This window comes from Nesoenas mayeri, assembly GCF_963082525.1.
Source record: "Nesoenas mayeri genome assembly, chromosome: 3".
Classification (NCBI taxonomy): domain Eukaryota; kingdom Metazoa; phylum Chordata; class Aves; order Columbiformes; family Columbidae; genus Nesoenas; species Nesoenas mayeri.
Window position 1 is genome coordinate 31,796,855 of NC_137544.1, and position 13,605 is coordinate 31,810,459.

Consider the following 13,605-nt stretch of genomic DNA (forward strand, 5'->3'; position numbering starts at 1 on the left):
GTGAGATGAGAAAAAACCTCTGCTCAGGCAGTGAATACTGATCAGTGCCATGAGCCGAGGGATAGTGAACAGTCTGTTTATTCCAACTCCCAAAGTCCTGGGTCACTCTGAGTTATAATGCCAGTTCTTGCCTGTGGTGCTCCAGAGCTCTACCACAGCAAATTGGCCTAAGTTTAGATCAAAGCACATGGGATGCAAGATAACTTGGTATTCTGTACAAGCTCAGGTTTTGCTTAAAATATAGTGTAAAAATGACCTGCATTTACAAATAAAAGTGAACCTCACAAAAGCAACTCACAAATAGAAATTCGAAAATAGATGTAGATTCTCAATTCTGGTGTTTGCTGTTTCTGCTAAGTTTTATGTAACACGCTGAACCTGTCAGCATACCTAGGTAGGTTCAGTTATGGGGTGGGTGTTATGGATTTGGCAGGAGTGGAATCGTCATCATCTTTAAGCAGAGACTGCCTGTGGGAGGGCAAAACAGCCCCCTGGGAATGGGAATTGAACAGAACGCTTAGGAATAAATCCAGCTGTGCTGCTGTGGGCTCTTTTCCACAGACAAGTTGCTCTGAAGTGATTTACACAAAAGGTTGATTAATCTGTTCCTGTTACCCAATTTTAAATCTCACTGCTAAGGAAGTCTTAGGGAATGGCTATTCCTACTGAAAGGAGACGCTTAGGAAGATGTTTATTTTGCCAGAGAGCAGATTTATTTATTTTAAACAAAGAACTGTATCATTTACATTTTGATTTATTTTCAAATGTTTTCTTTAAAATACTAAACTATAAGCATCCTTTTCCTTGAAGAAAAATCAGCAACGACAAATAATGATATTAACTTAAGGCACATAGTCAGATATCTGTTATCTGTGCTATGGTAGACCTAATCTTAATTTGACCTAGAAAATTATTAGAAGGATTAGGAACAAATTTTCTGTCAATGCTTAAACAAACAACATGGTCACTGTTAAACCCTGCATTTAGATTTGTGTTCTGTTTTGGCTGGGTTTTTTGTTTGTTTGTTTGAATGTTATATAACATTTTTAAAGTAATAAAATTGTATTTAACAGAGATTAACCTTTTGAAGTGGTCAGTATGTATGGTACTGCTGCTCTGATTTCTAGGTTTAAATCAGAAATTTTTAGAATTAAAGGATCTGGGGGGAATCTGACTTGTAGGAGGAACTGGAAACTAAACCACATCTACTCAGACTTAGGTGGTAAGGAAACAGAAGGAAATGTGAATTAAGTTGCCGAAGGTGTTCTGAACTAGAGCAGCAGAATGAACTAGTGATGTGTAGATGTCTGTCACCCTTAGCTGTACAACTTTTCAACCACATGGATCAGTTCAGGACATGCATTCTCTTTTGTTTTGTAATAGGGGGGACAAAAAAAAAAGGTTTGGAAGGGAAAAAAAAGAATTATTTTAAAGCGTTTTGGTAGGTTGGCGTTGCTGACTTAAATAAGAAGCTGTAATGACATTGTCACTGTAGGTTGAATCTCCTACTTTTGCTGTAGCCCAGGTTTGTGTATAGTAACTTCTGGCTTGGCTTCTCTTTCGTCAGGAAAATGCAGGTGCAGATTAGATGGCTGTAGTCTCTTCCTACAGTTAGTAACATAAATTGATTTGAGCAAATTAGTTTTGTGAATTTCAGCCTGTACCTGAGCATGGCAATCAAACTATTTTGCCAAAGAATCTGAAAAATATTTAGTCTTCTTCACTGGGCAATACTTTAATGAAGAGAAGACGAACGTACATTGCATGAGTGCACAGAGAACAAAAGTGTTTTAGTTAGCCCAGTGTCAGCCACACTCTGCACTTAAGCCTATCGGAAGCAAATAATTTTTCTCTGCTGAGTTTAATTCTTGATCCATAACTAAAGGCTACATCCAAGTTTTCTATGATCCCGGGAGAGCATTTTGTGGTCTGGAGTGCTGCTAGCTGAGCAATGGAAAGCTTTGATTCCTCCCTGTAAATCTTTGTTCTGATCTTTTTTCCATATCTAACATTTCACCGCCAGTTGAACTTCAGTCCTTTGACCATCACTTGAGTCAAGTGGTTCTGTCAGTTTTCTGCCCACCTTGTAGTTCACCATTCAATCCATATCTCTCCAATTCGTCTGCAAGGATATTGTGGGGACTTGGTTGAAAGCCTTGCATCCCTCCCATTGCCTGCCAGATCCAGAAATCATCTTGGTCAGGCATGATTTGCCTTTGATAAGGCCATCCTGATGGTTCCCAGTCACCATCTTGGCCTTCCTGTGCTCAGGACTGCCTTCCAGAGGGATTTACTCTGTAATCTTCCTAGGGACTCAGGTTGGCCTTCCCAGTCTGTAGTTTCCCAGGTCCTTTTTCTTGCCCTCCTTGAAAAGTGGTGTGACGTTTGCCTTGTCCACTCACTGTGAATCTCCCACAACAGCCAGGCCCTTTTGAAGTGGATCAGACAGGCCTACAGTACAAAATGTCATGTACAATACCTAATACTGTGTCTAAGACTTCTGCAATGGGATTAGAAACTCTTCTCCATTGTCACTTGGTTTTGAGTTCTGGAGACGGTAGCATGGATGCTTTCTTTTGTTTCTCTGATTTCCTACATTAAATTCCAACTTAAAGCATAGTTTGTTTTGTTGTTTTGTTGTTGTTTTTTTTTTTTCCTTGAATTGCTAATTCTGTAGTACTGGATTAAGCTTGGGATCATTCTCTGACTTTCTTCTTTAAAAAAAAAAAAAGTACTTTTAGTACTTGGAATTTGACCTCTGGAAACCCATCAACTGGTAGGGTTGGATATCTGTGTGAGATTGTTCAAGCTCATTATTTTCTAATGATCCTAGAAGTTTTATAAATGCAGGATATTGAACGTAGATTAAGATCTAGAACAATTATTAGCAGAAAGATTATGAAGAAGATAAAATATGATGGTCAAAGTCTACGTATCACGTGGACAATGTATTGAGCCTCAGGGGACAGTGGCAGCAAAATAATTTGCAAGGGTAGAAACCTCCTGAGATTACATAGGCCATGGTATCCAAAGCAAAGGTTGAAAGTATGCTATAACTGGTTTATGTATTTTTACTAGAACAATGGAATGGTAACCAGATTTCTAGTTAGTTTCCAGTAGCTTTGCTACTATTAATGGATATAAAAGTAAATAAACAAACTTTGATCCTCAGGCTGTCCGATGAGCCTTTGGGACAGCCAGAAGGGCTCTGATTTGGGTTGGGAAGAATGAAAACCAGGTTCAGGGTATACAGTACACACTGGAGATTCTGGCACTGCCCTTTCTGCAAAATGCCCCTTCTGACTTCAGAACACTCCTCCTTTGCTCCTCTCTTCCCGTACTTGTCATCAAATACTTGCAGCCTCCTCTACCATCTAAAACTGAAGCTGTTAGGCAGGGCTAGTTAGGCAGGGCTTGGGCAGATCTCATGGCTATGAAGAGAAGTGGGTAAAATTGGTGCCGAGGGCTGCCTGATGTGGGGATGGAGGAGCAGAGGGAGGCTGCTCGCAGGAATGGGAGGCAGTGGGAGCTTCAACAACACCGTGGGGCATCAACAACCTTTCTAAATACATTTGGGAGAACAGATTATTAGCTTTTTCACAAACACATACATGCAATGTGAAAGGCAGGAACATTTTTAAAATGTAAGAAAACAAGCCCCATACAGTGCGATCTCATTTAAAAATTCTGAGGTTGTAAGGAGTAAATATTTTTCATATGTTGAGTTGTGGCAAAATCCCCTGCCTTGTTGAATATGTGCTGCAAAGGGAGAAGAGCATTCAGGATCCAGGTGAGGTATGTTCTGAAAATGAAGCCAAGCCCTCCATGCCAGGCCTGGCAGAACAGGAGATTCTTCAAGGAGAAGTGTAGAAGGGTTAGTGGGAGAGTGGATGCGCTGCAGAAGCACCAGGCACTTGGCATAGTCTGTCCTATGTGCCTTTTGCATGAAAAGTTCTCCAGCTTTAGGAGAAATCTGCATGTATTTCCCTGGTCAGCAGATGTCCAGATGATCACTGGCTTCTGGAGTATATGAAGCCTGGATGTTGTCCTCCTCTAAAGAATCATCTCCTAATGAGGACATGCCAGTGGAAAAAGTTGTGTTGTCTTTCTGCTAATACTGTGCAACTGGGGACACGGAAAGTCAGAAGTCACCTGGGATGTCAGCTGTGGCTTCTGCTGTTGTTTGACAGGTGAGATAGTGTGTGAAAGGCAGCAGGGTACAGTACCTTGGCTTTGAGCATGTGATCCAGAATTGCAGGGAAACAACTTGATCAAAACTGTATTTTCATTATTATTAATAGATCTCTATATTGTCAAAGATGACAGAACTGTAAGCTCTCATTAGCCTAATTATTTATATTTTATCCCATATAAGCTTCTCTTTGAATGGAAATTTAAATAGGTTAGTTCATTGTGCTTTGTTTTCTCACATTTTAGTTTCTAAGCAGGCAGGTTTTTTGTATTTCTGGAGTCCTGCAGTATCCAGAATTGCTGCAGAGAAGCATGTATTTTTACAGAGGAAGACTCTCTCCCAGAGAAATAGTTTTATTGTCATACAGTTTAGATATAATTAAATTAGATTAGATTCTTTAGCAAATTTTATTACCTGTAATTCTCCAGTCATCTGGCTTTCCCAAGTATGCTGGTATGCAGGTTCTGTTTTTCTCTTTTACCTTGAATATGTAATTTGGAATAGAAAATATTATTTCCAATTTTTTATTTAGAATATATTTTTCTTATATAAAATTACATTTTCATGCACACATCTATTATGTAAGAAAAGTATTAAATCATCCCTTTAATTTGTAAAATATAGTAAATATTTTCAAGGGCCATTGTGTTTTCAGTGTGCTGCAGTTTGGGTAGTTTTACATAACTTAAAACAACAATGTTTGCTTCATGTTTGCTTCATTTATGCAGTTCATTAAAACTTGTGCAGCACAGCACTGCTAAGTATAAACAGTAACTGCAGCACTGATATTGATTATGTTGGTACCTGAGCTTGCCTCTACTGCTAGCTTTCAAGCACTAAGAAACTTCTACCCTGTTCCATCTGGAAAAGAAGGAGCTTTTATTTCCCATCTTGTTTCCTGAGGATTGTTAATTCTGGATTCCTAAAATCATTAACTCCTTCTGAGGCTGAAACTCCTTGTCATTGCAGCGGGCGTGTATGAACTAATGCAGTAATCGATGCTTGCATACACTGCAGAGATTTGTTTGGATGACAAGAGCTCTTGTAGCCCTATTTGGTGTCACCGGTGTTGAACGTTTGACGCTGCAGAATAATTTGGCTTAGAATCAGGACACAAGAACCTTAGGCACTTCTTCTATATCATCTCCTTCACACTGAAGTGGATTTTTGCTTGCATTACGATTTTGCTACACTTGCAGGCTGGAATTCAGCAACCTACTAGATGCCAGTTGTGCTTTTTTAACCGTTCTCTTGCTATGTTTGCTGGGTTTCTTCAGTTTCTTCTCCAAACGTTGCATTCAGGGACAGGTAAACAAGTGACCATATGGTGCTGAGGTTTTAGATTTATTTTTATATTTTAAAAATATATCCTTTTACAAACAGAATTATTTAACTGTACAGTTTGAGTGGGGACGTTGTGTCCTGTGAATGTAAAGCATTAATTGTAGCAAATATTCACCTTAAGCAGGGGATAAGGAACCATTTTGCTGTTAAGTCTGTGTTTCAGTTATGTTCATACTTTGAAAGCTCACATGTCAAATATAAGTTGATATTAGAGATGCTATATGGCATGAGTTTTTTAAAAAAATCTGGATTTTGAAAGCATACATCAAAATGTAGTTGTGTTTCTGAAAAGTAATAATAATATTCTGATTGCATTATGATTATCTTGCATTTTGGAGGTATCGTGGATAAAGAATTTAGAAATTTACTTCAAGAAACAAATGATAATTGCTGTGTATTATTTCCCTTTGGCAGAGGACAATTGATGTGCCCTCAATCCCTTGAATTGTGCTATTGTTAGTAGCTTTAACAAGTTTGGAATAGAATATGATTCTGTTAGTTTTATTTTTGCGTATTATGTTGGGAAAATATAATCAAATCCATGTACATAGAACAAGAACTGCATAATATATGGTTCTGATAATAATACATGGGTTATTATAAATGTACAGTTGTGTTTATTTTGTATCTTATCTCTGCATCATCATACTGATGCATTGCACTTTCTGAATCAGGGAAGGACATCAGCCCTCTCCTTGCAGGGGGGAGGGAAATCAGAAGGTCGTCAGCTAAATCCCTAAAGGATCACAGGTTTCACCTGTGAGAGGAAGGATTGACAACTGTAAGTTTCTTGGGGATTACGCAGTGTGTTGAGAATAACAAAGATCTTTATATAAAGACTTATATCTAGGTAGTTGATAACACTGTCTGTAAAAGTTGGTTTTGAAAAGTATTTTTTTCTCTAGAAGAAGTGATCTTTAAAGGTTGTATGATAGACTAAGTCATGAAAGAGGTTTTATTCTGTCAATTATTACAGCTGTATTAGTTAATATATATTAAGAAATCCATATGTGATATTCATTTGTTTTAGGAGAATTTAGAGGAGAATAAGAGTATACTGAGGGCAGAATCTGGAGAGATGTGTTGGAGAAAATGGGGTCGAGCAGCAATAAGAACAGAGATGGAACTGAAACAGCAGCAGGAATATCAGGAAAATAAGATGCTGCTAAGTTGGGGAAGGGCCAACAGTCAGCCTTAGCTCTCCATGAAGTTTAAAGGAAAAGTCTGAAGAACACCTTTGGTTAAAATCAAAGCCTTGCATTCTCTCTCACACTTAATAAGTTGTTTATAGCTACATAAAGAAGGTAAACCCCCTGTTTCTCCTTCAGGGTGCTCACTATGGTAGACAGCCATAAACTGCCTTCCAGAGACCTCTTGCACCTCTTGGCACAAGTAGATGAAGATGGCGAAGTAGGGCTGTGATTGAGAAGTACAGAACTGTGTCACTCTGCTTTGCGGAGATTCAAGGCTGTGCTGTGGGCAGTGGCATACAGCAGCACGTCTCTAGCCTTCAGAATAGCATGGAATTGGGGTAACTAAAATCACACTAACCCCACATTCCCTGGTGCAGTTTTGGTCTCTCTTTAGAACGTTTGACTTTTTTGTGGAGTAGATTGTAGAGTTATAAAGGACTATTAAACCAGACCATCTGAATCCCTCTGGCCATTAAATTTAACTCATCTCTCTCCCATAACTACCGTTCAGTTAAGCTAAATATTCCTCTCTGAAAATTTAACTGTCTTCAGCAAGTAGAGAACCTGAGGAACTAAGCTGCCATCAAGGTCACTTCCATGTCACGGTGCTGGTTAGATGGCAAAGGTGCCCAGAGGACAAACCATGATGCAGAGTAAAGGAAAATCAAAAAACAATATCAACAAAACCTTAAGTTCTCCACCAGTTTGATCTGTAGAGATATTTGGTATTTGGTGGCAAGCAGTAGTCCAGACACCTGAGCTTGGCCTCTGGCCAACCCTGCTTACTCCCCAATGCAAGGGTAGTGATTTTCAGGCAGCAGCCAGGCTTGTACACTGTCTTCTGCTGTCACCGCTGGGATGGATTGTATCTACCGCATAATCTGCACAGCCAGTTCTTCACTGGTTGACTCTGCCTGTGTCTACAGTTTTTTTATCCTGGTCTGAACGTGGAGCCATTTCCATGTCCACTCTGAACTGGGTCCTTTTTTTTCCAGTTTATTTTTCCAGTTTGTCAGGATAGCTTTGAAGTCCAGTCCTGCTTTCCTGTAACTGGCCATTCCTTTCTCCTTGCAGTCAGGTCACCTACAAACCTGTTTGTATTTATTGTCTAGAGTGGTAATGTGACTGTTGACTGTTACCGTATCCTAGACAAACATGGCAGACCCTGCTTAAAGAATACTTTGGGGTTTTTTTGTTACCAATTTTAGCTGCTTAGAATATGGTTTTCTAAATAGCTTTTCACCTAATACTAGTGTTAGACACTTTTCAAGCTGTGACTCTAACATGGCATGCTCATAAACAGAACTGTTCAACTGAAGATACTTGACTTCTGTTTATTACCTATCATACTGCAGTGGTAAGAAATAAAATTGGATTAATTGATTTTTGATGCTTTGATTTTTAGGTCTCATCTCTTCTTACTGTCGCGAAGTTGGTTTGTTTTGGTTTAGCATTTTTTCAGGAATTGATACTAAACTGACTGATCTATAATTTCTAGTCTCTCTTCCCCTTCCTTCTCCTTTAAAAACGTGTGGTGTGTTTGCCCTTTCTCCGTTTTGCAGAACTTCATCCATACTCCCCTAATTCTCAAGAAATAATTGTTCCTGGCAATGAGATCACTTCAGACAGGTCTGTAAGTACTCCAGGGTGAACTGAATCAGCCTAGTGTTTAATGTACAGTCTAGGCAGTCTGACCTCTTCCTGCTTCAGCATAACACCTAATTTTTGTTGCTGTGAGTTTCACTTGAGTTTGTTTTAAGGAGAACTTATTTAAAACAACAACAAAACCCAAACAAAAACAAAAATCCAAAACCAACCAACCAAAAAACCACAAAAAACCCAACCAAACACTTATCTACCTTCGCATCGTTTGCCGATAGAGCCAAATGGTAGCAGACTCTCTATAGTATTCTAGAATGGCAAGTACTAGAAACTACATACTAGGGACTAAATTTTTGCAGAGTTATCTCAATAGTTTTTGCATATTTGCTGTTTGCATTACATTTTGTGCGTTTCTGATTTTTTCTTGTATGCTTCCCGGTACTCTGTCACTCTATATTACTCACTCGTAGGCAACTTTCCATTGATTGTTCACCTTCTTCTAGAAAATGAAACACTTATGACTCAGCTGGTCAGTCTGACTGCATTTCTTCTTCCTCTGTATTGGGCTGGTTGTGCATTGGATGTTGATATTATTTCTTCAGATTCTTCCAAGATTGCTGGACTCTTTCTGCTGTCATGGCTGCTTCCTTGTTTTATCTAATGCTATGGTGGTTTTGGTTTGTTTCATTCTTTTTGTTTTGTGTTCTTTTGTTTGGGTTTTTCTTCTGGTCAGCTTCCTTCCCTTTTCAAAGATTATAAAATTTATTCACTTTCACAATCTTAACTATTTTCTTTCTACTGGGGGGAAGCAAAGCTCCAAAGGTCCTTTGCTGGTTGCTCTCCTAGTGTCTCACTGGGTGGTCCAAGGATTCTTCCTGCTGTATCCCCCTCTGAACTAGAGAAACCTCTCATTATGTTCAAATGCAGCATAATGGGAGATTCTGATGAATCCTTAAAAACAAACCCCAAACTCACCGGGCTCATCTTCCTGAGTCAGTGCTCTGGAGTACATCTCCATCATGGCACTGCTGAAGTGCTTTTTCCTTTAGTCACGATCCGGAGAATTTCATCTGCTGTATTCACTTTTACAGTCTCAATGCTCAGGACAATCAAGAGCTTTTTTTTTACCTCCTCAGATTTTCCTTTTTGCTGCAATATTTGAGATTAATTGTATGCCCCAGTCTTCATGAAGATGAAAAAAACCCTTTGATTATGAAATATAATCTTCTTGTTAGTTCTCATGTGACTTGTGCAGGTCAGCATGGTTGACTCTGTGTGTGTGTTGGACAATCAACAGAAAGTCTCACCGCCTTTCTCCATTCTCTTTCCTGTGGTCCTGTGGATAACAAGAAACCTTGCTCCCAGTTGCTGTTGTTTCTGTCAGCATGATTATGAAAACCTGTAGACCTTACAGAACATGCTTCTCAGAACCATCCCTTTGTGAGCTTTGTGGATCATATATTCTTGGACTCACATGCTTACAGTAAGACTTACATGTTCTCAGAATAATATTTTAGTCTCTGAGATGAAAATAAGCATCTGGCTGGAAAGGGTCGGTGAATTCTTCAGCACTCTAAGGAATGAAATAATCTTGGCTCAGGGAGGCTCATGAGCAGACTCTCTAGAGATGCAGGAAACTTTGAACAGCTTCCTTGTTACATTCCTCATGTGTATATTAAAAGTTTTAGAAACATTCACAAATCCTCAGTTTGCTTCTTGACTGGGTAGGTTGTGATTTTTGGCTTCAAGCTTTCACTGGCGAGATTAGTAATCTTTGCTTTCAGTAATTTATAAAGCCTTCTAGCAATACTTAGAATCATAGAATATCCCGAGTTGGAAGTGACACACAAGAATCATCGAGTCCAACTCTTGTCCCTGCATATGACAACCCCACAGTTCACACCATGTGTCTGAGGGCTCGTCCAGTCTCTTCTTGAGCACTGTCAGGCTTGGGGCTGTGACACCTCCCTGGGACGCCCATTCCAGTGCTCCACAGCCCTCTGGGTGAGGATAGTTCAGGTAGGAAGTGCATCTTGTGAACATACAAATGGGCCCAGTTAGTTTCGTGTTTGAAGGTCTTTTGCAAGTATATCTTCTTGAGCCATCAATGAACACAAGAGCAATGCTTTATTATAAAAGAAAGTGTAAACCATACTCATTAAAAAAATCACAATCCATGAAATAAAGAAGTCTTTGTGAAATACACATATAGGTAAGAAACTGATGTTAAATTTTAAACTGTCCACAGAAAATTCAGCCTGCACCCAAAAAAAATAATATAATGAAATAATTTTTAGTAATCAGCCACTGCCAAATAATTCCTTTGCAAAATCAAAAATAATTGTGTAATGAAACAAATTTGCAATAGTAACTAAGGGAGAAGTGAAATGGATTTTCTTTGTCACTAGATTTAGTTTAATATTAGTGACCTTAATAATCAAAGTAGTGCTTCCTTGTGTAATTATTTATGGATTTTTGGTTTGCAAATATTAATTACTATTGCAACCTGTGCTGTGCTCACAACGTAACTACCACTTGAAAAAGATTTTCAACTAAGGGTTTTGTTTCAAAATAAAATCCTGAAGTGTTTGTTTTGCGTGAGAAAGAGTATGAAATGACTTATCTTCTAAACACCAAAGTAAGGAATAATGTTTATTTTCAGTGTGTGGTGGGTAAGCCCAGGTTGTCAGTTACATAGATCTGAAAGCCTAGTGCTTAGTAAAGCTCCAGAGACCCTTTTTCAATGATCTTCTGTTACTCAGAAATTTAATTAAAGTCGAGAAAAGCAATTTTGTATCCCATCATTATATTAACGTGCCTACATAAATATTGGATTGAGGTAATTATCTGAGAGGCTGCCTCTAGCTATGGGAGCTACTGGGGTCACAGGCACACTCCAAATAGGTGTATCACATACATGTAAATTGTCACCTGTATGGGGCACTAGTCTATATTTGAACTTTGGAGTCTTACAATGTGTTAGCATGCAGTGTATAGCACATATGCCAGCAGGGAAGTAAAATCCAATGCACTTATATATTTTCTGTACAATATAAAACCTAAACTTCACAGTCATTTGGTGCATTCTTCCCACATACTTCATGAGCCAGCCTGTCCTGGAACTGCATACATGATAAAAGGACTTAAGTTCTGAACTGTAGGCATCTGAAGTGGGTTGATTTGAGAGCAAGGATGTAATGAGCATTTTTGTGAAGCTTTCTGTATAAATAGGTAATAGGTAGATTTTGAATTCTCTGCTTGTCACATAGATGTGAGGGCTATCTGTCAAGCCAGGGTACTTATGTGCTTTCTCTTTATGTAGTTACTTAGCAGCTTCACTATAATAATTTAAACATATGTTATCTGATGTGATAAAATAATTTGGGGGGGGGCTGGGGGGAGCATAGAAGTACTTTCTTGCTTAACAATGTGACTTGCCTCATCTGTAACAGCAGCCAGATGTTTTGATGGCAATAACAGTGTGCTAAAGACATTTACCAATAGCATATAGAGTGGTCTTCTAACTCATGAAAACTCAGACTGTGAATGACGAAGGTAGTCGAGTTGGTACATGGAGTTTCTTTACATTTGTTGTAACTTTCTATAGGTTGACATATGGCTTCTAATGATCTTTACCTTGGGAAACAATTTTCATTTCCTTGAGATACTGAGCCAGTTCCAGGGGAACTGTGGAAGATGTAACAGAGGATGTTCCAGGTCTTCGATTAGCTTTTTTGTCTATTTAATACAGGCTATATTTGACCCTAAAACTTGAGAAAAGTAAATAAATAAGTGGCTGTCACAAATGTTAATTAGAGATATCTCATCAGATTATTTAAGAAGCCAGTTTGCACCTCAACTTTAGATACAGTCTCTGAAAGTAATTGTCTAAGTTTCCTAGTTATGTGATAGAACTGCTTTATTAATTAACAGCTTCATGTTAGGCAATTAAGTGCCTAACATGGGCTGGCTGACTTTTATTGTTAAACTGTCTGCTTCTTGTCTCAAGTAACTGCTGCTAATCTAGTGTGTCTGGGTTTGAGCAAAACACCAGCAGCGTGATCTTTGCTGATTGTCTCCAAATACAGCCTGGATGGATTTGGGAAAACATCTTGTGATATTGTATATCCAGTATTCAAGATTATTTGGAAATCAGCATGACTGGTCTTGCTTGACGATAATGGACTTTCTCATATTTTGTGCTTGTTTTCCCTTTGCAAGTGAGACAAGGCTGTAGTTTCCAGCACTTCTCAGCCTTGCAGGATTTCACTCGAAATTGCAGTATCCCAGCATGAGCTTTTGGTATGGGTAGTGCTGCTGAAGATTAAGTATTTTAAAGCTTTTTTGTTGTTGTGGTGGTGGTGTGAATTTTGCTTTCACTTTATTTTGCAAGCATGTTATGGATATGAAAACAAGAGCAATATGTTAGAGTTGTACTCCCCATCTTGAAATTGCAAAAGACTTATGGAGGAAAAAAACACTTTTGTGTCTTGAAAAAGTAGATTTATTATTAACCCTGTCTGTGTTCAAGAGTAAAGTAATCGAGCAGCAGCATGTTAACAGGAAAAATATTTCATTGCTGGCAGGGTACAACTTTTTAATTATTCCCTCAGGAAAAAGGATTTATAAATATGTACTTGTTTCACTCCATTACTCTTAAGTACATTATGTATTATAACTGCAAATGCATTTTTAATGTTATGCTTTAAGTTGAAATATGTCTTTGTATGTTTTAGGAATATATCAGTAATGTACAGAAATAATGATACTGTATATGTATATTTTCAGAGGCTTATTATTTTTACATGTTTTCATATTTAAAGCATTGTTTAAAAGCAGTTTAAGCCTGTAAATCAATTACTTATTCGTTTGAAAAGTTGGGGTTTTTTGTCTACATATTGTCTTAAATTTGTCGTATATTACTAGCTATTTTTAGTAACTTTTACCAGTGGAAAGCATAGTCCATGTGTAGATCTTTGTTGTTTTGAGTTTTGGTGGAGTTTTTTTTAGAAAATCTGAAATTCTGAAACTATGCTCTTAGACTGTAAGTTTTTGCATGTTACTTATCTATTCCTGAATCTCTATAATACTAGTTCAGTGGAATTATTTTGTGTAAATAAAAGGTCAGTTCTAGGGTGTGGTAGTGCAAGAATGGCATAAATAGGTATTGAGTAAAAAAGCAGCAATGACGTAGGATGAGGAAGGAGAAATTATTTTTAAATATATAACTGTAACAGAGTACTTAACTGCAGATGTCAAGACCCTAGTGCCAGT

General features: G+C 38.2%; 1 protein-coding gene across 9 annotated transcripts in view; it reads left to right on the forward strand.

Moving 5' to 3' along the window:
- Window positions 1-13,605, forward strand: part of RIMS1 (regulating synaptic membrane exocytosis 1) — a gene marked incomplete at both ends in the record, with an annotated part of 309,929 nt that overhangs the window by 155,587 nt on the left and 140,737 nt on the right. For 5 of the 9 annotated variants that reach the window (XM_080342605.1, XM_080342606.1, XM_080342607.1 and 2 more), the window contains one exon: window positions 5,449-5,500. The exons of the other annotated variants lie outside the window; for them this stretch is intronic. In XM_080342605.1, the coding sequence (XP_080198731.1) occupies window positions 5,449-5,500 (52 nt within the window). Of the gene's footprint in view, window positions 1-5,448; window positions 5,501-13,605 lie in introns of those variants that run through there. 9 annotated transcript variants of the gene reach the window in all.